This window comes from Myotis davidii, unplaced genomic scaffold (genome assembly GCF_000327345.1).
Source record: "Myotis davidii unplaced genomic scaffold, ASM32734v1 scaffold520, whole genome shotgun sequence".
Taxonomy (NCBI): domain Eukaryota; kingdom Metazoa; phylum Chordata; class Mammalia; order Chiroptera; family Vespertilionidae; genus Myotis; species Myotis davidii.
In genome coordinates, this window is record NW_006292908.1 from 3,503,812 (window position 1) to 3,530,270 (window position 26,459).

General features: G+C 38.8%; 1 protein-coding gene across 1 annotated transcript in view; it reads right to left on the minus strand.

Moving 5' to 3' along the window:
• The window catches only part of DCC (DCC netrin 1 receptor), a 349,712-nt gene that overhangs the window by 217,247 nt on the left and 106,006 nt on the right, over positions 1-26,459 (minus strand). Inside the window, exons 5-7 of the mRNA XM_015565696.1 lie at positions 12,644-12,792; positions 10,652-10,790; positions 6,561-6,610 (exon numbers count right to left, since the gene is read on the minus strand). Of these exons, the coding sequence (XP_015421182.1) occupies positions 6,561-6,610; positions 10,652-10,790; positions 12,644-12,792 (338 nt within the window). The remainder of the gene's footprint in view (positions 1-6,560; positions 6,611-10,651; positions 10,791-12,643; positions 12,793-26,459) is intronic.

A 26,459-nucleotide genomic window follows, 5' to 3' on the forward strand; every position in this document is an offset into this window, starting at 1 on the left:
TAGATTGATGGGGGCAACGCCTGAGGGCTCCAGTATGTGAGAGGGGGCAGGCTGGGCTGAGGGACACTCCCCCTCACCCCCACCCAGTGCACGAATTTCATGCACCGGGCCCCTAGTATATATTAAGATGGCTCTATCCTAATTACAGACCAAATACAGTTTTATTTTTGAGGGAGTCTCATGAATTACTACATGTAGTCTGAATTTTAATATAATATAAAAATGTATATTCAGTTTATTCTAGAATTCTAGACAAAATCAGAAGACTCCACTGTAAGAACCATCAGAAAACATTGCCTTCCTTATAATTATGTTCCTATTTTTGCACCCTCCCAAAAACTGTTTCAGTCATAATTTCCTGGATATTAGCTATGCTCAAGGAACAATCACATAATGGATCAATGAAGGGATCAATAAAATAAACATCAGAGATCTACATCTCCTTGAACTGAATTGATGGATAACTGCTCCAGACACCATGTTCAAACAGAAATCTCTGTGTATTTTGATTGAGGACAAATACCAGCGTTTGTGAGCATAAACATTATCGTATTTAAATTGCCCATCAGTAAGCAAATGACAGTTTCTAAGTTATTGTTAAATGGAACCAATCGTCTCGGGTCTCCCAGGTGTCTTCTTTCTCTGCACTAAATCCATTTCAGAAACTCACTATATTTGTGACGGGAGGACTCTGAGCTCTGGTTCCAAACACCTCAGTCCCAGAGTGTGTTTTATAAAGGATTTAGGATGATTCAGAAAGAAATCAAATTATGGTTTTCCCCCCAGAGCTATCTGAGGCCCATGCCTCTGAATAAGATAAAACAGGAAGATGGTCATTTACAGGAAGGCTCCAGAACACCAGTGTGCAGAAGTGTTTTCAGGGGGTTTATATGCAGTAGGGAGCAATGTGAATTCCCTTTGGCTCTTTGCACAGCCAAGAGAAGACAACCCCAATTTCAGACAGGAAACCACAGAGGGCCTGCAAATTAACATCTTAACTCACATCGCCTCCTTGTTTTCCCTTCCTCCCTTTTCTCCTTCTCTTCATTTTCACACTTTTGCTCTCAGTACCTAACAAGTGGTATCCCAGATGGAGTCAGATGCAAATGACCCACTCAGCTGTTCACCTGGCTATCACTTCTGTTGAAAAGGGAAATATCACTCACCCAAGGACAGGAGAGAGAGGCCTCAGCGCTAAATCCACCCGTCACACCCCATCTTCAGAAGCATGCCCTCCGAGGTTAGTTACCCCGGGATACAGCATTTAGATTCCCTCTGTAATGTTAAAAATGTATATACTAGTATATGCTAAAACATCTGGGGCCAAGATGACCAGTTTGGTGTCTGGAGTTGGAATAGCTGTTTTAGTTCTCCCTTTGGGTAGTGCCTGGGTAAAGGGAATTGTATGGTCACTAAACTAATTTTCAAGTTATTTAAGCACGCCAAGTCCTGCTGACACACAGGGGAGTGAGATGCGTTGAGACGCAGGAAGAAACCAGCCACAAAATCTACTGCTGCAGGGAAGGCGGCACACACTTCATCTAATTGTAGTAAAAGAGCTTCCAGAAATGCAACAGGATGACTTCCACACAGATGCTTCGGATGCTCAAGGATAAGGGTTTCAACACTAGAGAGGTGTGTGTGACATAAGGAGAGGAATCCAGTATTCTGCACTTAAAAAATCTACACCTGTGTGATAATCCATGCCCAGGGGTGTGTGGTGTGAGTGTGTGTGTGTGTGTGTGTGTGTTCTTGTTGTTGTTGTTTAAATTTGGGTTTAATATTTTCATCCCTTACAATCACCCTATAGTGTTCAGTTGATAAATATCTGAGCGTGTCAGTGAAGATTGGTATATTTTAGCTAATATGCTTGTTCCATTTTCTCTAACTCTGTAAAGATAAAATGATTGAGAAGCTAAAAGGTGGAAATACAGTTACTGGTGTTTGGAGCCACGAGAGATTTCAGAGGTGACCTCTCCAACTCTCTCATTTTATCAATGAGGATATAATGTCAACTTTGAAGGGTTGGAATAGGTTAAGTATGACTAGATAAAACATAAATTTTCTCTCACATGTTTTCCTACTAAACTGTGAGCTCCATAGAGGCAAAGCCTATCATGGCTTTAGCATTAGACATATGCAGATACAGATATAGATAGACATAGTGTATATGTATATATATTAACTACCATCTACACTAATAAAAGAGAAAAATGGTAATTGGCGTACGACGCTACCCTTTTCATTGGCTAATCAGGGCTATATGCAAATTAACTGCCAACTCAGATGGCAGTTAACTGACAACAAAGATGGAGGTTAATTTGCATATGTAGGCACAATGCAAGCAGGGCAAAGGCTGCCTTTTCCCTGCCCCCAGCCATGATCGGAGAATCAGGCGCCTTTGCCACCCTGGCCAGTGATAGCAAGAAGTAAGGGTGAAGCCAGCAATGGGAGCTGGGCACGGTCGAAGCTGGCAGTCCCGGGAGCTAGGGGGTCCCTTGCCTGGCCTAAAGTGGAGCCCACGATCATGGGCCGCTGCAGCTGCGTGTCCCCACTGCCCAGGCCAGATGCCTCGGCCAGGGGCGTTAGGTCTGGGCAGGGGCAGAGCCTGCAACCGCGGGGAGCTGGGAGTACCCGCCCCAGGCCTGACACCTCTGCCGGAGGCCTCAGGCCTAGGCAAGGGGCCGATCTGGTGACTGGTGATTGGTGATCAGAGGGTGATGAGAGTCAACTCCTCTGGGCCAGAGGCATCAAGCCTGGGTGGGGGTCAGAGCCAGTGATCGGGGGGAGATGGGGGTCCCCTGTCCTCTGGCGGAGTAGTCAGGTCTGGGCAAGGGGCCGATCAGGCGATCGGAGGGTGATGGGGGTCTAAGTCTATGGCCAAGGCATCAGACCTGGGCAAGGGGCAGAGCCAGCAATCGGAGGGGTCTGGGGGTCCCCTGCCCAGGCCTGATGCCTGGGCCAGAGGCATCAGGGCTGGGCTGGGGGTAAAACCAGTGATGGGGGGAAATGAGGGTCCCCTGCCCAGGCCTGATGCCTGGGCAAGGGGCCGATCCTGCAATTGGAGGGTGATGGGGGTCAATGCCTGAGGGCTCCCAGTGTGTGAGAGGGGGCAGGCTGGGCTGAGGGACCACCCCCCCACACACACACCCAGTGCACCGGGGCCCCTAGTTATATATAACAATGTGAGAGAGAATCATTGATAGGCTGCTTCCTGCATGCCCCACACTGGGGATCGAGCCCACAACCTGGGCATATGACCTGACAGGGATTTGAACTGTGACCTCCTAGTTCATAGGCTGACATTCAAGCACTGAGCTATGCCAGCTGGGTCATAAAAATTTTTCTTAATAAAACAATCACATTTTAAAGTCTATACTGTAAAACATTATTTTTTTTTCTTATAAAAATATTTGTTGTTGTAAGCAAAATTTTAGTGCAAAAAATAACCATCTTATATTACCTAAACTAGTATCTATAGTTCAAGTCCTTTCTTCAAAACCAAGTTTGTGTTCACATTTACCCTGCAGAAAGGGATCTACTTTTTCCTGTGGTTACAGCTTTATAAGGTACCCACTACACTCCCTTTTCAAGAACAAGAGCACCAAAATTTCCTTTGGTTCTTTTCCCTAAATGCATAAGGTACTCTCTGTTCACATACCCTGGATCATAATATTTTGGGTTCAACTGGCATATAGGTGGCCATAACAGTAGCAAGTAACTATAAATGTGACTTTTCAGTTCTAGCCATCTGTGTGCAAAAATATTAGCACCAGCAAATTTCCTCATTGCTTATCTATAAAATGGTCAATTATGTTTTATAACTGCAATTTTTAAAAATATACTTTTATTGATTTTAGCGAGGAAGGGAGAGGGAGAGAGAGATAGAAACATCAATGATGAGAGAGAATCATTGATTGGCTGCCTCCTGCATGTCCCCTACTGGGGATTGAGTTCGCAACCTAGGCATGTGTCCTTGATTGGAATCAAACCTGGGACCCTTCAGTCCACAGGATGATGCTCTATACCAGCGGTTCTCAAACTGTGGGTTGCGACCCCTTTGGCGGTCAAATGAACCTTTCACAGGGGTCGCCTAAGATCATCCTGGATATCAGATATTTACATTACGATTCATAATAGTAGCAACATTACAGTTATGGAGTAGCAAGGAAAATAATTTTATGGTTGGGGGTCACCACAATATGAGGAACTGTATTTAAAGGGCCAGAAGGTTGAAAACCACTGCTCTATACACTGAGCCAAACTGGCTCGGGCATATAAGTGCAAATTTGATATAGATTTACCATATAAATATAACTGCAGATTTTAAAATCTGACTGTTCCTTCTATATTACATAAAAATCCTAAGTGAAAAGAATAACCTAAAAGTCATAATTCTATTAGTCTAAAAGAATACAATACTCATTCAGCAATGTTTCTTTTTAAAAAAAGTCATGTTCCTTGAAATGGTATTAGTTAAGAGTAAATATTAGTACCTTTGAGAACTATTGTTTCAAACAAAAGATGACTATCAAAATAGAATGTTGTTTTTATCTTTCTCTGCATCAAGATATTGGGAATGATAAAAGAGTGTTTAGATCATCCAGTTTCTTTTCTCTAGGCAACAATCCAAGAAAATACTTTATAATTCCTCCAAAGCTAGGAAATAAGATCACAGAGGGCGCGAGAGGAAAGGAAGAGGCATTCCAGCATCTGGCCAACTGTATTCACTCTGCAAAGCTCCAAGCAAGTTACATTTCCTAGTAGTGCAATGTTCCCAGGTAATTACAAGAGGATGGAAGGAGGAGTGTTTCCATCACATATTATAGAAGAGTATGGGCTGTGATATTTGTGTGTGTGTGTGTGTGTGTGTGTGTGTGTAGGTAGGTAGGTAGGTAGGTAGGTAGATGATAGATAGAAAAAGTCAGTTTTACAATCTAGGAATTGCCTGTTCAGGAAAGTAATAAATACATATTCAAATATAGTCATCATCCAGGGTCACTCAATAATGCCTCATTCACATTTCATAACAAGATATTCACCCATAGTTGAATAGACTTTTAAGGGATACAAGCGCACATATGAAATAGCTTTATATCAATTTCTATGTTGTGTCCTGGAAGAAAGATATGAGGTGGATTAAAATGCTAATAAAAATGAGTCATTCAAAAAAGAGGAATTACAATATGCTTTCCAAATTTCATTCAATAACAACCTATAATAATTGTAGAAATCTTTTTGACTTTACTTTGGCAATCTCTTAATCCGAGTGGTGCATCTGTAGAACATTTATTGTTGCTGCAAACAATGTCTTTGTTAGGGTGATGTTTTTTTTCCTGGTTATTTTCCTTTAGCTTATTTTCCTTCCCTAAATTCATTTATTTTCATCCCTTTTAATTTTAAATTTATTTCACTACTTCTTATCCACTACACTGCCTAAAAATATAAGAGGCTAACAATTTTAGAGATATTTCATGAGCTCCAAAAAATAAATTCATACGAGAGAGGAAAATCTGGTCAAAGTCACCAAAATGTGGCTGCATCAGAGATTTTTGCAAAATATGGCAAAGATTTGTACAATGATTGAAGTAGTCGCTATTGACAATAAGTTGGCCTATTGTATATGTTATGCTACTATTTTCTCAGGATAAACCAACAAGGAAGGCATTGCTACCCATACTAATGAATAGAGAAACTGACATTTGATGAGTTTGGAAAGTTTTCTAAGATCACATACAGATATTAAAAGGGAAAGCCAGGATTAAATATCCGAGTATGAGTGTCTCGAAGACCCACAGAATTCCCCTGCTGTGTCCAGAGCTTAGAGACCAGTGAGCTCAATCCCGCTCTAAGGCCAGGGGCAGTGAACACAACCAGAGAGCACACAGCAGGTCACAACAGACTCAAGCCTGACCGATCCTTGTTTGCTTCTCTCTTCTAAGGGTTTGAACTGATTTCCAACCCTGAGACACACTTGAAATAAGATGTTTCTAGAACACTAAAGTTTGGCATTAGGTTCTTTTTTTCAGATATAACTAGCCTCACTTAAATCCTTTTGAAATTTATATCCACTTCCCAAGTCAGGAAACATTGGCCACTGGGTGATGTTGCTTCATAAATACAACCTTTTTGGACCTCACGAATGCCATCACTGTCTGGAGACATGAGGGAAGCATTGAGATGGCGATGGAGCATTCAATTCTAATTAATCTTTCAGCAAACAAAGCCTTGCTTTATCCCTCTCTTTCAATTGTCTTATTCATTCCTATATTCAAGTGTTCCAGCTTGCATATGATGTCCTATACTGGGGAGTATCAGTAAATAGAACATTTTCTTCCTGGTGGAATAACCTTTTATTGTTATAACACTTATAAAATTAAGTGTAAAAGTAAACACATTCTCCTTATAATGAATTCAAGTGTGGTCTAAGAAGATGCAGGAACAATGACACCCTTCTGGACATTTCTTTACGTGGGCACACCATTCACCCTGCACAGTGGGTGTGTGAGCAAAGGTCATGTGTCCACAGATAACAAACAGTGAACATTTCAACAACTCACCCTCGAATTCACCACTTCCAGTGAGACGTTCTGAGGTGGGGCACTTGGCACTGAAAGGAACAAAACCAGGTGAGATGGTTATTGCCAGCGTCAGGAAGGAGAAGCTATATCACTCAGAAAGGGGTCTTTTTCACAGTTCATCCTGACAAGCAGCTAGGCTGATCCAGGTGGCACTTTCAAATTTTCCTGGAGAGATTTAAAAAACAACAACACACCTGCATTTGCTTATTTCTACTCACTTGGTGGGCCAGTTATCCATCTAGGGAGCTCCAAACACTATTAGGCAAGAGAGCACCTGCCGTGATACCAAACACTGACATTTAATTACAGCTTTCTGGCAATAACCTTCCCAGGAAACCAATAAAAACGCATGGGAGGTTTCCTGGAGTGGTTTTAAAGGCTTAAGGTACTGTGCACTTCAGCATCTGCATGGTTTTAGGATGAAATGTGTCATTCTAATGACCACTTGTGTTGCTCAATCCCTTAATGCAACCTTTATTATCTCTTAAAAGGTGGAAAGAAGAAATACAGCGCCCCCCCCCCCGTTTTTTTTCAGCTGATCGTGATTAAACCCCTCTGTCACAGAGGCAGGTTACCAAATGGCATCTGGTGAGTCGATTCTATTAACAAAGGAGCCGTTTATTTTTCTTTGTGGATCTTCTAGGAATTTTGTTTCTCTTGCTGGCACTTTGATTGCCCCATTCATGAAATAAGGGAGAATATATACAGTTTCCTCCACAACACTTATCATGAATATTTACTATATCAAAAAAGCAAACATTCTAGCATGTGAGGAGTTCAAAGACAACCATTCCCTGAACGGCTGTTCTCTGTCAGACACTACTCTATATGTCTTAGGTGAATCATAAAAAAATAAAGCTCTCTGTCCCACAATAGAAGTAGCAGTCAATAAATGTTTAATATAGATTGATCTGTAAAATGAGGAGGGCCTCTCCTTCTTCAGGATGAATAGGTGAATTTCATGGGGAAGAAATGCTCTTAGCATTCTCAATAATGTTTTGTCATGCTCCCTCTTACTTAAACATGAACGATATCTATGTTTTACTAGGTTACTTATGTTTTACCCCAAATTTAATTATGCTATACTCTGAATTTAGCTTCTGAAATATAATCAGCATAATGGTATGATATATGTATTATTATTATATCCTCTAATCTGACATCTAATAAATAACTCAATGATTAAATAAACAAATGAGTACTTACTTAAATCTTAGCTCCTGGGCCTTTCTGGATAGGCTGGGAATTGTAGTTTGGCTCAATGGATAGAGCGTCGGTCTGCGGACTGAAAGGTCCCAGGTTCGATTCCGGTCAAGGGCATGTACCTGGGTTGCGGGCACATCCCCAGTAGGAGATGTGCAGGAGGCAGCTGATCGATGTCTCTCTCTCATCGATGTTTCTCTCTATCTCTCTCTCTTCCTCTCTGTAAAAAATCAATAAAATATATTTAAAAAAATAGTTTTTGTTTCTGTTGTTTGTTGTTGTTTATTTTTATTTTTAATCCTCATCCGAGGATATTTTTCCATTGATTTTTAGAGAGAGTGGAAGAGAGAGGGAGAAACAGAGAGAAATATCGATGTGAGAGAACTGCATCCATTGGTTGCCTCCTGCAGGAGCCCTGACCGGGGCCCGGGCGGGGAAGGAGCCTGCAACCAAGGTACATACTCTTGACTTGAATCAAACCCAGGACCCTTTGATCCACAGGCCGGTTAATATTACATTCCACATGATATGGTAATATTTACATGTCATATACTAATCATGTTACATCCACGTTTTCACAATTAGTTTCAAAATATAATTTCAGTAACACTAGATGGATTTATGATAGGTGAATGAATTTTGGAGTAAGGAGAAATTTACTTAAAATTACCACACATTTTGTTCTAGGTACCGGTTAGTTGATATGTAACCTTCAACTGTCATTTTAATGTAAGTTTCAAAATAGTATTTCCAGAAAGCCAAAAATTAATGAGAAAGGATACCTATTTGCACTTCTTTTTTAATACCACAATTTGGTAAATATCAATATTATTTTCTGTACTGGGAATTGAAAGCCACAAAGTCCTAAAAGTGGGTTTATAACATGGTGTTGATGTATTTTTTCTATTTTTTTGGTGATATAAATATCTCTTACTGTCCATTGATAGCACACTGGCTATTCATGCCTTAGTCAGGAAAGAAAGTAGAGAATTTGTTCTATAGTAATTTTTGTTATTAATTGAGAAAGGGACACACACATTAGCATAGATTACATTTAGTAAATACTTAGATGTATGTCATGCTCATCTTTTTAGGTGTTTAGATGGATTAGCCCATTTAATTTTCACATCTCCCTTTTAGTCAAGGAGAAATGAGCTTGCCTGGCGCTGGGAAGCAGGTGACCATTAAATGTGATTAAGTACATATCTATATGGTGCATGACCTCACCATGCACAGCTTCAGTAGAGGAGAAGACGTCATGCTGAAGTGGAGAGAAGGGGACTGGGTGGTAGGGAATGGAAGCCAAGAGTGCAGGGTTTTATGTTGGAAACATGACTTGACTGTATAGATGAATGCGGACATGTTCAGGGAGTCCACGTCAAGAGGGTCATGAAGTTCCCGTTTTCTCCTATCAAATGTATCTGATAGAGAAAAATTGGGGTCCCTTGTACAGTGATGCTTGTTGGGTAAGGATCATGAAATCCTTTGATATAGTGACAGGCATTTTCTAACTTCTAAATTTCTACATTTCCATTATCATTAACATTTCTAAGTGATAATTCTTGGACTAATGAGTAATAATCTATCTTTCTCACTATGACATTTAAAACCTAAGTGGAAAATAAGGCCACAGTCTTACAGTTCAGAGTGTGAATGAAATCTACATAAATTATGCAAAATATTCATTTTCATTTGTTTTTCTTTTATTTTTATAATTATAAGTTGTGAAGTAATTTATTCTGCCAACAAATATTCTGTCCTGTCTTCAATAACAGAATCAGTTGGATGGGCATAAGAATTACATTAAAAATGAAGAGGTGTCACACATAGAACATTTTTTAAAATTGAAATTGCAAATGAGATTTACTCATGTGCCATTGTTGCACTACCCTTAATAGCATGGATGCCCTTCCTCATCCCTCTGATATTGTGTGAAATATAGGCCCAGATACTTTCCCAGATTAAAGAATGGTGGATCGGTCAAGGAATCACAAGCTAAAGTCATTTTTTTTAAATTTAAAGATTAATAATATATAGAATTACACACACCAACATGGAAACCAGTGCTGAAAAGAAATAGTTTGTTGCCTTTTTAATATTCATGGAGGTCACATCTTTGCATTTCTATACCTGCCCGAATTTTCACTGATGCCACATTCTATCCTCATCTGTACTTTATTTTGACTTTTTATTAAGTTTCCCATTTCATTTTTATCCATTTCTTATACTAACATTTTCCTCTGCAACTTTTTGTGTAGTCTATCTTCTTTATGAAGTCTTCTTCCTCTCTTTTTTGACATTTAAAAATCTTTCATTTGTTAGCACTGGACAATTAAATGTATATATTTTATGCTCAGCTGTAATACTTTCAATGTTGGATTATTTGGCCTCAATCCTTATGCTATACTTTCAAATGCAGGTGAATATGTAGAATTGTCCATCATTTAAATTTTTAATCATCTACCTTTTTTAAGAATGAGAAATAAAAGCAACATGCCATTGTATATAGTCCAAATACATGTACAAATGTATCTGTGGTTAAAAAAATAAAGAAAAATGCAAAAAATCATTTTGAGCTCTTAGGCAGTAGTCACACTTGAAGATCACCTATGAGGACATCCTGACTTATGAAAGTTTAAATTTGACTGTAAAAGTTTGAGTGAAGTAGCTAAAATTCTAATGTATGCTAATATATGCCATCAAGTTTTAGTTGGGAAACCCTGAAAATGAAATCTCTGACATAGACACCATATTATTTGATTATAGTGTGAAAGTGACATAAAATATGTGTAAATATGACATAAAATAGTGACATAAAAAAGTGACATGACAAATATGTGAGTCAAGTGTTACTGGCTGTAACTTACCATCAGAAAGCGTAACCACCGTGATGTCGTCAGTCGAGACTCCGGGCCCATAGCGATTATAAGCTAGGAATCGAAGACTGTATTCCGTGAATTTTTTCAGGCCTTCCAGCTTATAAGACAGTCCATCAACCTCTATATTCTGGAGACATAAAACAACTGTCATTCAGGAGGCACATGGAAGCCGAAATGGCAGCCATTCTGTTTAGTCAGGAAATTGGATATTAGACTCCCACTCTCAAAACTACACTCCGGCCTTAGAATGAACTGTTGTAAAATCTGCTTGTGACATTCACTTCCCCACTGAAACCCAGGCCTCTCTGCAGACTCCTGGTTAAAACAGCACCATGCTGTTTCTACAGTCATTGCGTTCCAATCTGTTTAACACCACCTAACGGATTGAATAGAGAGGCCACACTGAGACCCTGCCAGGCAGGAGGCAGCTATTAAATTCAAGGGAACAGCGCTGCTTCTGCACCCTAACTGGATAGCTCCCCAGGAAACAGTGGACTTCCTTCTTCCCCAGCGGAAACAGGCTCATGTCTCTTAAACTGACAGAGAGTTTGCCACCGTTTGTATCTGCCTGAATGCTGTGAGGTAGGCTGGGTGCGGCTGTCAGCCCTTCGTAGCTGCAGAAATGAGGTGCTGAAGGTCAAGGTCACTGAGCAATCAGAGCCAGTTTGCTCCAGAAGACCTATTATTTAGCTCTCCGCTAGGATCCTCTCACTCACATCTATCTCGGGTAACATCATTTTGGGATTTATTTAAATGGATTGGTGATATGCATTATTGAAGAGCTAAAATATGGAGAAAAGTGGACAGAATAGGAAGATGAAACTAAGAGCTAAAGGGCAAGCACAGAAAGTGGAATGAGTGATTACACAGGAGGAACTCCTAGCGATTCTTATTTTACAACATGGCTTGGGAATTAGAACTATTTCTGAATAAAACTGCTGCAAAACAGGCTTTTAAATGAGAAAACCTTTCTCACACAGTGTATGGGGAAGCACGAAGACCACAGTAGGCTTCGAAACGTCACAACGACCTCAGAACTAGGCTCCCAAGGTCACCTGTCTTTCCCACTTAACTACATACTTGCCTATACAACTTCTCCCACATGAAGCTGAGAATCTTGAAGTAAACAACTCAATAGTCATGAGTCTTAGCCAATTCAGCCCAGTGGATAGAGCATCAGCCTGCGGACTGAAGGGTCCCGGGTTTGATTCTGGTCAAGGGCACGTACCTCAGTTGCAGGTTCCCCAGCCCTGGTTGGAGGCAACCAACCAATGTGTCTCTCTCACATCAATGTTTCTCTCTCTCTCTCTCTCTCTCTCTCTCTCCCTTCCACTCTCTCTAAAAATCAATGGAAAAATATTCTTGGGGGAGGATTTACAACAAGATATACAGTCACAAAGGAGAACTGCTGAGTCTCCCTAAGACTCAGTCACTCTTGCTTTATCTGAAATCCAATTGGCCTATTTTCAGGTGTCTGTATTAACCACAGATTGGGGGGAAACGTAAGAAAGAGGCAGGTAGCCTTCTGAGTAAGGCAGACTGAAAAAAAAAGTGACAGGTGACAGTCTGATATGGGGAGAAGACAGATATGCCATCAAATAGATAAGAATGAAAACAGCAACTTGGGTGATATCATTGACAGTAAGAGAAATCCTCTCTTAGGTTAAGGACTGAAAATACAAGTGCTTCCTGGGACCAGATGGGTTAATACAAATGTGGTTACGCTGGCCTGGGCACCTACCTACTCACACAAAACAGAGGTATCCTTTCTGATCCATCTCATTACCCATTGGCCTCTCTTAGCACCAGAATTCAATTAAATTGCGTAACATTTCAAGTGACAGGTACTTTAAAACTGTTCAGCTATCCAATTAATATGCCGGACACTGGACTAGACATTGGGAGCTTACAAGCGCCTATTTCTCCAGCCCTAGAGCCAAACCAACAGGTGGCAGCAGTGGGACCCATTCCCTCGCCTACCTGTTCCTTCCCAGTGGACACCTCAGTGCAGAACAATCTGTAACCTTGAACTGGGCCATTTGCATAGGCAGGGGGTTCCCAGGTAATGAGAATTGAGGTAGGTGAGGTAGATACAGCTTGCAGGTTTTCTACTGGCCCTGGAACTTGCACTGTGTACAAGAGAAATGGATTAGTACAAGAGGGTTCTCTTTCTCCAAACAATCGGAATTACATCTTTTACAGTTTGAGGAAACTATAGCAGCATGTAGTACCTTTAAAACCATACGGAATACAGATATAAAACCATAAAATACACAGTAGTAACATTTTGGAGTTATTTCTCATTTTCATATCCAGAAGAGGACTTACATGCATCTACATTTCTTATTTCATTTTACAGTTGAAGAAACTGGTCAAGGAGTATAAGTGACTAGGATAATAGGAGGAAAAGGTGGGATTCTTAATCAAAATTTTTAGTGTGGAGAAAGTTCCACTGTGTCCGCGTGGCTTTGCCTGTGTCTTGCTAATAACTGCGGGGGCAGGGTGGGGGGGAGAGAAACTACCATGTGAATACTTGGACATCTTGGTTCACTCCAATAGGCAGCATGGCTATGGATAATTGACCACACTCACTGCCTTTAGTCGGCATTTTAAGGTCTTGCCCAATTCTGGCTCCTTTATATTAATTGCAGGATTTAATTTTCCATTTTACTTTCTAGTATTCCATTTTCTCTCATAACTGTTAACTCAATCAAGGATAAGTAACTTCTGCATTAGAGTAGCTAGACAGCACAGGTCTACATTTACTTAAGCAAACACTGTTTCCGGATGTATTTTCAGATCCAGAAATTTTCAAATGTTACAAAGCTAACATGGTGGGTATGCAGAGCTCTATGTAAGCTCCCTACTAGGGTCTGTGGTAGTACCCTGTTATCAAATCATGTATTTTCAGCAAATATATGATATTCACACCAACTAGAATTATTAAAGACTATCCATAGTCTAGCATAAGATCAGGTCTGGGTACAAAATGAGTTAAGAAAACCCTTCAGATTCCAGATTTGCAAATTTTGAATTCTGCCTATTTTTTTTTATTTGTGCAAATATACCTAAATATGTATGGTTTGTGAATGGTAAATGGAAAATAGCCATGCTATGACAATGTAAAATAAAGCCTTGGCACTGCCAGTGTAACTACGTTAACTTAACACGCCATGTATGTTCTTGGGTATCACCGAGCTTTGGACAGCTGTACCTTAAAGGCCCATATTACAGTCCTGCGAGTTTGAACTTCCGTAGCAAATTATCATATGAAAACGTGGCTGACATATCTAATGATACCTTTTTAGATCTGCCAAGCACCTGTGTCTCAGGATCATTTTTCAGAATTTGTTCCATGAAACCCAGCCGCCTTAAGGTATTACTGCTCACACATTCATTTGGGGGAAATAAATATATTCATGTCAGAAACACATATTTTATGTCACTTTCACATATTTTCCCACCAGTTGCCGAATCTTGAGAACCATTATTACTGACAATTGCATTCTTTTCACCTTTACAAATGACTGGTAAGAACTTCTTAAAAACTTCAGAAATTATTGTAAACCTACAGACAATTTTAACAATGAATAATACAAAGAACACCCACATTCCCTTTATCCAGATATACCCATTGTTGACACTTTGCTCTATATATTTTATCATTATCTATCTCACTAGACATATGTAGGCTTCCTTTCTATATATATCTATAGGTTGCATTATCACCTATTATATATAGATTTTAGGTGTAGTGATAAATGCTACCTATAATCTATATAAATACATATTGAGACTATTTATTATCTCTTGATAGATAGAAAATATATCCATATCTCTCTATTCAGATTAAGCTGTACACAGCTCTTTACCCCTATAAGTTTCAGTGCATATTTCCTAAGAGCTAATGTGTACATGAATACTATAGTTACTAACTTCAGTGCATTTCACATTCATTCAATATTTTTATCTAATCTTCATCTGTATTGTAATTGTGCCAACTGACCAAATGCTGTCATTGATGGAGCATTTCTCCACCTTTCCTCAGCCAGTCTCTTTAGTCTGTTTTAAGCTGAAACAGTTCCAGAGCCTTTCTTTATCTTTAAGCCATTCTTATGTTTGAAGACTATCATCTTTTTTTAATTAATAGAATGTTTCTCATTTTGGGTTTGTCTTTGTTTCTTCATGTTGAATTCCAGGTGGAAATGAAACATGAAGAGATGTCTGTCCTTCTCAGGGCATCACCTCCAGAGGCACAAGACCTCCCTTAGTCACTCGGATGTGAATGTTGGGTACCTGGTCAAGGTGATATCAGGTTTCTCCAGGTGGAATTTACTGCCCACCCTGCACTCCCACTCCAGCTCTGACCCCTGCTCCATCACTTCCAGTTAATAAGCAATCTGTGGGGAGATGACTACATCAGCATCAGGACCAGGTAAATATCATGCTCTATATTAGCTCCCCTTAGAGTCAGCATCTACTCATGGTTCTTGATTGAATCAACCTTTACCAGGGTGATTACAAAGGTGGTTATTTTTCTATTCAAGCACTTCTTCTGAATTAGCAACTTGGCACTCTGCATTCAATTATAAGCAAGAACCCATATTTTTCTCTACTTATGTATCTATTATTGTTATGGGGACATGGGTTCCTTCTTTATCATAGTCTACAATTCATTATTGTTCTTAATTGTGGGGAAGCACAGGACTTGGTTGGAAAGTCTGTAAGGAGAATTCTGCAAAAGGTCGGGGACCTTGCTGAAGGCTGCAGCCCCTACCTTGACTTGTCCAAAGAAGTCTGATCCCCCGGGTGTTTTGCTGGAATCTCTATGTTTAGTCTTTAAGACCCGACCTTGTAGAAGCATGAGCTTTCTCAAGGATACCCACCCTGCTGATTGTATCTAGAGGTTAATTTCAGTTCAAGCTGTTGTTACAATAAAAGGCTAATGAGGCAGGCAATCGGGGCTGTTTTCGTTACTAAAGCCAAACAAGCCCCTTAGCCTTCTCTTTCACAGAAACATGTGTCAGAGTAATCTACTCATCTGCTGCTCAGGGTCTGCTGGTCAGCCCGGCACTTAATTATTTGGGTGTTTGAATTGTGCCAGATTTGGCCAGTGGGGCCCCCTTTAATCTTCTGTCCTTATGACATGCAACATCCTTCACAGGAGCACTTCCTTTCTTCCTGGCATAATATATTACAGGTTAATCTAGATCCTGCCCCAGTTCTGGAATCACATTTCTCCAAAGATTTCTGGCTCTTTTCTCGGGGAATGGTATCTGAGACAAAGGTCAGGGTGTTAGACTGCTCATTGCTGTTTGGCTGTCCTTGCTTCTAGATCCTTTCAGCAATCAGGAACCATATGACTGTGTATCTATGTATATACACAAATGCATATGTGCATATGTATAGTCAAATATACAGATGGATATGTATATCTCTCATGACTCTACAGAGACGCCTCCTATTCCAAGCCATCTCTACATGGTTCATTATCGCGTTCCCTGTTCTTTCATGCATCCTTTCTTCCACAAGTAGACCTCTAGATCCCAAACGGTTGCACTTTGAAAGACATTGTGTGAGAGCATCCCATGCTGCTATTCTTCCAGGAAGGGACCATTTGTCTGTGCAAAATCCCTTCTTCCACAAAGGGACCTTCGGTAGACAATACTGACCAACAGGGAGTCTTCCCTGTGTCAAAGCTTATAGTGATACAATTAGACTTAGATTATAATGGAGGCATTTTGCTTCATGGGGAAAAACAAACCGAAGCAAATTAAAAACTTGCCCACTGACATTTTCAACTGGATTTGCAAAGTACAATATTTGAAATAACAACATGAAAATTAAACAATTTGGATGCTTCTGTAATTTCACAAAGACAAAGCAAACAGCTCATGAGGGAGCATTTCTGATTTGGAGTCCTCTATTCTTGTAAGGAAGGTAGATGCCAAAGAAAGGAGGAGAACTGAGGCTGAGCGGCCTGCTCTGGCACGTGAATATGAGGATTTTGGAAGCTCACAGAGCGTATCTGTGCAGCCCAGTGACGTGGAAAGTATTAACTGAATGAGTTCCTTCTCACTGCCCTGTGGCTAAAATGAAAGCACACTGCTTACTACTAACATGACTCATTCTGGGAACGAAGACTAAAGTTTAAAAATGGCCAAACACCAAGGCCATCATTCATTCAAGGGAAGTTTTCCAGGGTAAAAGCTTTTCCAGGAGGACTAGGAGAGAAGTGAGTGTATGGAAGGGGGGAGGATATTTGAGGATATTCTGCTCATTTGCTTCACTGGAGCACAAGGGGGTAATGGGAAATAATTCAAACTGATTTGAATTTTTGAAGAACAAGACATCTGAGAATCTGAAAGAACGAGCTGAGAGGGTTGCCTGGCAGGGTAGGAGCCATGGATGCATAGCCTGCTAAACTAGGGCTTGTTGGGGACAAGGGGGTCAGAGAGGCCAACCTCACAACCACTTCCATCAGGCCTTGTGGGAAGAAGAGACCGCAGGGACATGGACAGCTCAAGGAGCAACCCGACAAGAACAAACATGAGGCCAACTTCCTCCCTGCCGAGCCCAGCCATGGCTGCTAGGGTCTTGGCTCTTGGTCCAGAGAATGGTCAAAAAACTCCACTTATTCCCCAAATAATAAGATCAATTCTCTTCTCCACAGGGATAGGCACAATGCTAGGTACACAGACAGTATTTAATAGATGTGTGTCAAATGAACGACTTTACATACAATTACCAAAGGTTACCATAAATCACAAGCCTAAAATAAACTATGTAGTCTAACTCATTTGGTGTGGTTTATTCAGCATTGTCACTGCAAGTGATCAGAAAATAGTGTTTCCTCAAGACACCTGGTGAGAACTGAAGTTGGTATGTACGTCCATGTTTGTCATGTGCATGGAGCCTGTGTGCGCTCTGCACAAGGTGTAATTTCTTTATGTGCACATGTAGCTTAGTCACTGATGGGAAAACACCAGGCAGTAAGTACTGTAATTTGGATCCAGTTCACACTCGTAGTGCCTACTCTGATCACTTCTTAATCCACTGACATATTCTTCTCTTTGGTCATTAGATACTATCAGGAAAGAAGTGTGTCTAAGTTTCTAGAATTTCAAGCAGAAAATTTAGACATCAGAATTCAAAAAGGGCATTCAGTTTAAGTACTTTCAAACAACTGTATGTGTTTTCACCAGTTTCCATCCACATGATAACATTCTATTGGCTATTCCAATGTTTGCAATTATCTTTCTCTGAGAAAAGACTGCCTTTTACTACTAAATTATTTCGTACTTTAACTTTCTGTTATAAAATAAAATGAAAATATAATAACCTATGCTGTTCTGAGTAAATATAAATGTCAAGACATCAAAGAATCACCATCAACTCATATTTTTATCATCTACATCATTATTTATTTTATCCAGACCCAAACACTGCCTGCCTGTGAGATATTCTTCCCCACAGCATTCATGGCTAAAACCAAGACTATTTTTCCACATAAACTATTAAATGCTTACTCTTCTTCACAATAGTGCTATAAATTCAAACTCATAAATTTCTGAACAGTTTCCCTTTGATTTATAGCTTTAATGTAGGTTTGTAGTTAATATATTGTGTTTTATGTTAATTGTGGAGGTATGTTTGTATATGTATATATGCATGACTATACTTTCTTATTCAGATTCATATCATAAAGTATAGTTAAGAATAACATATAGTTTTACATCTGATTTATTTTATGCACATTAGAAAGAGAGAAAGAGAAAAAGGGAGACACAAATGTTCAACAATGGAAATTAGATGTGAAATCAATACAGTTAACGGCATCTGCCTTCCATTTCATCACATCTTGGTATGTCAGTCAAGAAAGGTAATGGGCTTAACTACTCATCATTTCCGAGATGTCTTTAATAATCACCACCGATCCCTTCCTTTGGACAATAATGTTGTGGCAAACTGCATCTAATTTCTCTCCATCTCTATTCAGGTTACCTATTTCTTCAAAAAATGGAAAGATTTCAGAATAGATGCATAATCCATGCAAGTAACTCATCAATCAATGTCAGCCTAACCAACCACCTTTTTAAATTTCAATATTGCGTTTCAGTAGAAAGTCATTATAATACCTGTACCTAAGAACAAATTAAATACTTACGCCAAAGTAAATGAGATGTATTACATGTCACTATTTGCAAAGGGAACAGTAATTTCTGACTATATATAAATTTATAATATATCAGAGTACTTTATAATGAGATCTTATTGCATATTAATCTCTAAAATGGCATATAAACGTTAGCTGAATTTTTATTAAAGCAAGAGTTATCAGACACAGTCATATTGAAGACAAGATGTGTGTGTGTGTGAGGGGGGAGAGAGAGAGAGAGAGAGAGAGAGAGAGAGAGAGAGAGAGAGAGAGAATATCATTGTTTAATGAGTTCTAATTGATTAAGATTAGAGTCAGAAGTATAGTTTCTTGTCCCTAATCTACTTATTATAGGAACCAGTCGTTAACATCAACGAGTCCATGGACCCCCTGAAATTGTATAAACATTTTCGAGAATGTAATATGTGTATTTTTGGAGGTGTAGGATCCATAGTTCCCATCATTCTTCAAATGTTAGCTCCCAATGTATTAGATAATATCTCTGATTTATTTTAGTTTTGAAAACTGGTGATTATTATCAAATCACTTGTAGTGATTGTAAATTACTTCATAATAGAAAATATGGTAATAATTTCACTTTAAAAAGACATCTTCGATTTTTAATAAAATGCTATTGGTTTCAAAAACTGAAATGTATGTGAATAGATTTTTACATTTCATTTTACAAATTACGGTCATTCAAAGACTTCTGAATTCATCTGGTTTAATTCAATAAATATGTTAGGGCTTCTGATTATTAAGAAACCACATGGCATATATCAATTAATACCCATTTTTCCTTTCTCTTGCTCTGTTTCTATTTCAATGTATATCTATCCATCTACCTTTCTGACTTTTCTTTACTGTAATGTGATATTTGTAGAAATCATACTAAAACCTAAATTATGATTTATCAAATATATAGTTCTAAAAATATCTTGGGAGTTTAAATAATCCCTTCCAAATAAGAATATAAGGTATTCTTAGAAAAAGCTGTAGAAGGGTTATGCCACTGTCTTCATAATCCTGCATAAGGCTGATGTCTTTTCACCATTATGCTGATGTTTCTCAGCTGGAAGTCTGAAATGAAGACAAATGTTAGTGTCAGAGAATGTGTAGTTGAACATTTGAATATTTAAAGTCTTTTCTAAATGACTGTGCAGTATAATGTGTCCTACTGTTCCTAAATCATCAATTTAACAGTCACCAAATCCTTTGTTTTAAGAACTACTTTAGTAACAGTGCATTTAAAAATATATGTCTCCTGGGTTGTCATTCAAATGACGACCTATAATTCAGAGGTCTTCAATTCAGAACAGAATTCTGAGGATGAGTCCAGGTCCTTCTGCTTTTGTTAACTTAAAAAAGGTTCTTGAGTCCACTTGAAAACACTAGATAGCCAGGGATCTAAGTAATTATCTGTAGAGATCCAAGTAGATTTATACCATGAAGCTCTCTTATTTAAGCAGCAGCTTCCATTGCCAATGATCTCCTCACTGAATCTGCTTCAAATGCGAGGCGTTGCTGAAACTATTTGCATTTATTGATAATAAAGTGCATGCTTTGATTGCCTCTTTGATTTCTTTCCTCCTGTAGTTAACAGCTTTAATGATATGAAATCTTTTTCTATTCTGCATGGGGAATGCAACATCAAAAGCCTTCAGGCAATGTAATTGTTAACATAATGAAACCTCCTCTTGACTGAACTATAGGTGGTTAGGAGATATGACAGTAATTTGGCAAGGAGAAGCACAAACTATGGGATATGGTTTCTGTTACAAAACCACATAAATATGACAAGATTTGATTGGAGGAAGCAGTTATTGCCTAATAATTTTACTTTGGGTTTTAATAGGTGCTATCTGCTAACTCACAATATAATCAACTGTGTCATTGTGTGATTTTGTCTGTACAGGTATACCTATAAATCTATACACATATATAAAATGTGTGTGATATATATGACTTAACTTGCATATTTCTTCTATAGGCACATGTATCTGCATGTATGCTCATACACTGAGTGATGGATATTTTTGACAGCACGGTAGGAAAAACTTTAACAATTCTCTTTGAAGGAACAGTATTGAAAGTAGTCTTCTTGTGATTCATCCTAAAACTCGAAGCAGTTTGATAAAAAAAAAAAGTGATTACAAGAATTGGCTTCAAAATAAGGTCTTTTCCGTGCGGTTCCTCAGATTTTTCACTAACATAGCCAAGTAGTCATAATCGTGGCGAAACTTGGAGAGTTCTTTTAATTGCACTTTAGAACACACAGGCACTGCCTAGAGATGTAGAGTGGGTAAAGTACATTTCTGATTTCATAATTGAGGTCTCAAACCATGTAAACTGGAGATTTCTCAGTAATGTCAAAAGCAATTGTTTTTATGATCTAGAATAATTGCTTAAAAGATATCAAACAATAGAGCTAAAAACTTAAAGATTCAGCCAAATGTGCTTAGGTGTCCATATTACTAAAGGCAGTTTGATGTCATACAAACCTCATGAATGGTACTAACATTTTTCCTTTTAAAAAATTTCTCCCCAGAGTAGCGTGGGTTTGGTTACTTTCCATTATGTTTAAATTTTTAGATAAAAGTATAAGCTGATTTAAAAAAATAATCATACTTTTTATATGTTTAGCATGTAATGCTAACTCCAGTACTATGAAATATTTTATTATGGCTGCCAGAGGGGAGGGGAATTGAGAGGTGGCAAAATGGGTGAAGGGATCAAGAGGTACAAACTTTCAGGTATAAAATAAATGTCATCAGGATGGAATGCATAACATGGTGACTATAGTAAACGCTGTCTTGCATATGTAAAAGTCACCAAGAGAGTTCATCTTAATAGTTCTATCACAAGGAAAATAAAATTCTAAGTTCTTATGGTGACAGATGGTAACTAGGTTCACTGTGGTGGTCATTTTGCAGTGGATACGAATATTGAAGCATTATGTTGAGTACCTGAAACTAATATAATGCCATATAACAACTGTGGCTCAATAAACAGAGAATTGAAGTGATGCGCAAAGGAAGGACAGGTGAGTTCAGGTGTGAAGGGAGAATCTAGTGAGTTAGGACACATGGGTGTGCACGAGACTGGTGGGTAATGCCTTGACATTAGCCTTTCCGGAGCAGAACTTAACCAGTTGGCAAATGGAGAGAAAAACCAGTTTGCGGAAAGCTTCAGATGATAAAGCATTTAAGTAAAATATTATTTGTACTTAAATACTTTATCCTCTGAAGTATTTAATGGCACAATTAATATTTTATTGGGGAAAAAAACCCACAAGCATGGAATTATTTTCTTTTCTACTTTGTTAGCATTATCAAAAAATCAAATAATGTTCTACCAATTTTAGAAAAATGTGATAGGTGGATTTAACACCCCCCCCCAAAAAAAAAAAATCTCTTCTCTAATAATAGTGTGTCTTTGGGCCAAATCATTTAAACACTCTGCACATTATTTCATCTACATAAGAGGGCTATGATAAGGATCATAGAGGCTACATAGAAAGTAAAGAGTTCCAAATAATGTGGTGGTTGAATTACTGTTTCCTGAACTCAAGTCCCTTAAACTTCTCCATATTTTGGTTCCCTCATCAGACAATTGAAGGAAGGAGTATTTGTTCTTGGTTCTCAAGGTTGCTAGGAGAACACGAGGAGGTGATGTATGTAAACGGGAAATGGGAAGCACAGAATCCCGTACATGCGTAGGACATGGTCCTGACCTGGATTACGTTTACAAACCATAAACGGCCAAGAGAGTACCTGATAAAGGAACCAAGATCTGCCTGGTGTGTCACAATATCAGATATAAGTTAAGCCTTTTAACCTCCAAATAAATTCTCTGCAGGGTGACTTTTGTTGTTATCCAGACCATACAGTCTAATTTATTCCATTGGAAGAGCCTAAGCAGCGAATCCCAGGAAGGGGCAGGCCTCTCACTTACTTCCCACTCATTTAGACTTGGATATACTTCCAGGTTGTCTTTCTGTCCACAGAAATATCACTTCTCTGTAGTATGCATCACAGAAACAGTCTTCACAAACTCAGTGTTCCCATGGTGATGATGTAACTTTATCCCAGCAACCTTTCTCAAGTTGGCTTGTACTATGGTCAGTGTGGGAAGAATCGATATACAATGTTTGTAGTTTTAATAGAGCAATAAAATGACGTGTAGAGACTGCTTTTATAAAAGAGTTCTGCAGCCATTTATCAGAGAAGAAAGCAGTAATCTTTTTTTAGACAGTCAAGTGAGTATGTTTGTCTACATAATGTCAAAAAGATCCTACCTTAAAGATACCATCTCTTTGGGAAAGAAAATTATTGCTTTTCTACTTCTAGGCTTCAAGAGATAAGAAACTGCTTTGGATAAGCTGGCTCTTGGGGGAGGGACTATAAGTTAAGGAAGAAATTTAGAACTCTATTCTCCAAGTCAGAGGTCTGGGCTACGCTGATGCAGGCAATGCCAAGGGATGCCAACTAATAAAGCTTTGGTGACAGAGACTAAAAACCCGGAATGCGGCCTCCACCATCAGAGACCCTGGGTTCAAATCCAGAACTGTCCTTGTGCAGGCGATGTGGCTGGGGTCAAGCTACTACGTATCTTGAAGTTTACGTTTTTCTTCTCTTAAAAATGGGGTTAACACCAGTATCCACCTCCTCGGTTTGTTGTGGAGATTAAGGATAAACATTTGCCAAATGACTTCTGGCACTATGTAAATGCTCAATACACATTAACTAATTTCTACAAGGTGCTAGGCCTCGTGAGAATGGACCAGGGAAGCAATGAAAACTCTCTTAAAATTTACAGTCTCCTGCAATTCTTTTCTTTCATTTTCCATATACAGCCAGCGGCTTTTCAGGAACATCAGCTAGTCTCCAGATTTTGTGATCATCTATTTTTTTTCTCTTCCCACCTAACTTAGCACCTCTAAACTCACATTTTGGTCTTCGTAGAAATAACTGTCCCAATGGACAGGGAAGACTGTGCTAAGGCACCTTTTGTCAGAGCATTGTGCATGGATGTTGAAGAATGATGCTCCCTTTTGCTCTTGAAGCCTGAACAAAGAGGCCCAAGATAAAAAAAATCTTTCGGAGCAGTGGCTGCAATAAAAATCCCAGGAACAATGAACCTGGGCACACATCTGACCTTGACAACACTGAAATTAATATTCACTGTGCGATGCCACTGACATTTATCACTGAGAAGCACCTTTAACACCCTTACACATACATGCGCGCATGGGGAAGATTGATAATCGCAAGGGGCAGAAAACCAGGCTGTCCTCTATCTCTGAGACACATCTAAAAGGCTCCCGGACTCTTGACTGAACTACCCTGGGGATTAAGTTTATTTTATTTTCAGTATTCAAAAGATAAGAAGTTTATTAACCACATGGAAGATTTAGGCTTGTTCAGAGATAGCAGCAGGAAGACAAATAGACTTCAGCAGTTAATCATCTCAGGGAAGTTGGACAATGACTTTAAGTAAATCTGAACACAGGGACACTGGTGTGCGGCTCTGCATCCAGAGAATCCTTCCTGTCCTTAACCCCATCTGGCCTGCTTTTATTTTCATTTTTTTAAATATATATATTTTTTATTGATTTTAGAGAAGAGAAAGGGGAGAGATAGACACATCAGTGATGGGAGAGAATCATTGACTGGCTGCCTCCTGCACGCCCCCTACTGGGGACTGAGCCCACAACCCGGGCATGTGCCCTTGACTTGAATTGAATTTGAGACCCTTCGGTCTGCAGGCTGACGCTCTATCCACTGAACCAAACCAGCGAGGGCTGTTCTGCTTTTATTTTTATTGGTGCTATAAATTGTCAGACCAATAGGAAAAAAAAATGTCTTTGGTGTTCAAAGACTGTTGGTATTGATGTTGGGTAAATCTGCAGTAAAATAAATTAATTGCTAAGTGTAAATATATTAGGTAATTCTTGCAGATAAATTTATCTACTCTATTTCAGTAACTCTGAATCTCAATTTAATATTCGATTGACAATATCAATTTAATATCACATTAGCAATATCTGATATTTTTAATGTCTTCTTGACTGCCTTCTAGTTGGGTATAAGACATAAGGGTATATATTAAATCATCACTGTCAATATAAATATTAGTGTGAGACAAAATATTCATATGTACTTTAAAATGTCTAGTAGCCACATTAAAAAGTACAAATTAAATAAATTTAATTTTAGTAACATATATTTAACCAAATATATCTGAAATGTCATCTGTTCAAAACATAATCAATGTAAAAAAATTTTAATTAAGTTCATTGGGGTGACATTGGCTAATAAATTATATAGGTTCTACAATACATCAGCTGTTTATTTTAGTGTATATTCACCACCCCAAGTCAGATTCCTCCCATCACCATTATTTGCCTTTTATCCCCTTGTACTTCCCTTTGGCAATCATCATACTGTTGTGTGTGTTCATGAATCTCTTTCTTTTCTTTGCTTATTTGTTAATGTGATATTTTACACTGTTTGTACTAAGCCTTTAATATCCAGTGTAGATTTTATACTGATAGCACACCTCAATTTGGGCAAGCCATATTTCAAGTGCTCAATACCAAACATGACATCTATAGGCAATGCTATCAGGATAACTCAAGAATTCTTTAATTAGAGTAGAGGAAAATTCAATATTTCTAAAGTGAGTGTAATTCAAAATTACTATAAGAACATCCTACATAATAAAAGGTTAATATGCAAATTAACCAAACGGTGGAACAACTGGTCACTATGATGTGCACTGACCACCAGAGGGTAGACGCTCAACACAGGAGCTGTCTCCTTATGATCAGTGCTCTCCCACAGAGGGAGAGCCACTCATCCAGAAGCCGGGCTCATGGCTGGCGAGTGCAGAGCAGTGGCAGGAGCCTCTTCCGCCTCTGCAGCAGCAGAAAGGATGTCGGGGAGCGGGCCAAGATGTCAGTCAGACATCCCACAAGGGCTCCAGGGCTGTGAGAGGGCACAGGCTGGGCTGAGGGGACCCACCCCCAAGTGCACGAATTTTGTGCACCAGGCCTCTAGTTAAATTATAAAGAAGAGATAGAACAAATCATATTCAAAGTGGTAAAATTAGCAAGATGTTGGCATAATCTAAAGTAAGTCAGTGATATGTTAAATCTATTATTACATTGTTATTTGTGGTTAAATATTATATTAAATGATAAAATACTTCATTAGAAGTAGCATCAATTTTCTCTGGGAGTCCTAAACATTTTTGAGAGGAGCTTAGACTGAACTGTAAGTCAACTGGCCCCCCTGAAAAATGTAAGTAATAATTATTATTAGGTAGTAGGAGAGAGTTTTGAATCAACACAGTGGACTGAGGGTTAGGATCAAGTTAGTGATTTATAACAAGAAGTTCAAATTATGTGCCTAGCATGTTCCTCAGCACAACAGTTAGCACAACTCACTCAGACTGGATGAAGCTCAATCATGTTGGGATTTTTTAAACCTACTCTGGCATGGCTATACTTTCTTACCTAATAAGTATTTTAACTCATTAAAGAATTGTTAAAAGGCAGTGAACTTTCAACTAATTATTTTTTTCATTTCCCTAAAATAATCAAAGCTAATCTCAGTTTGAACATGCAAGCACACA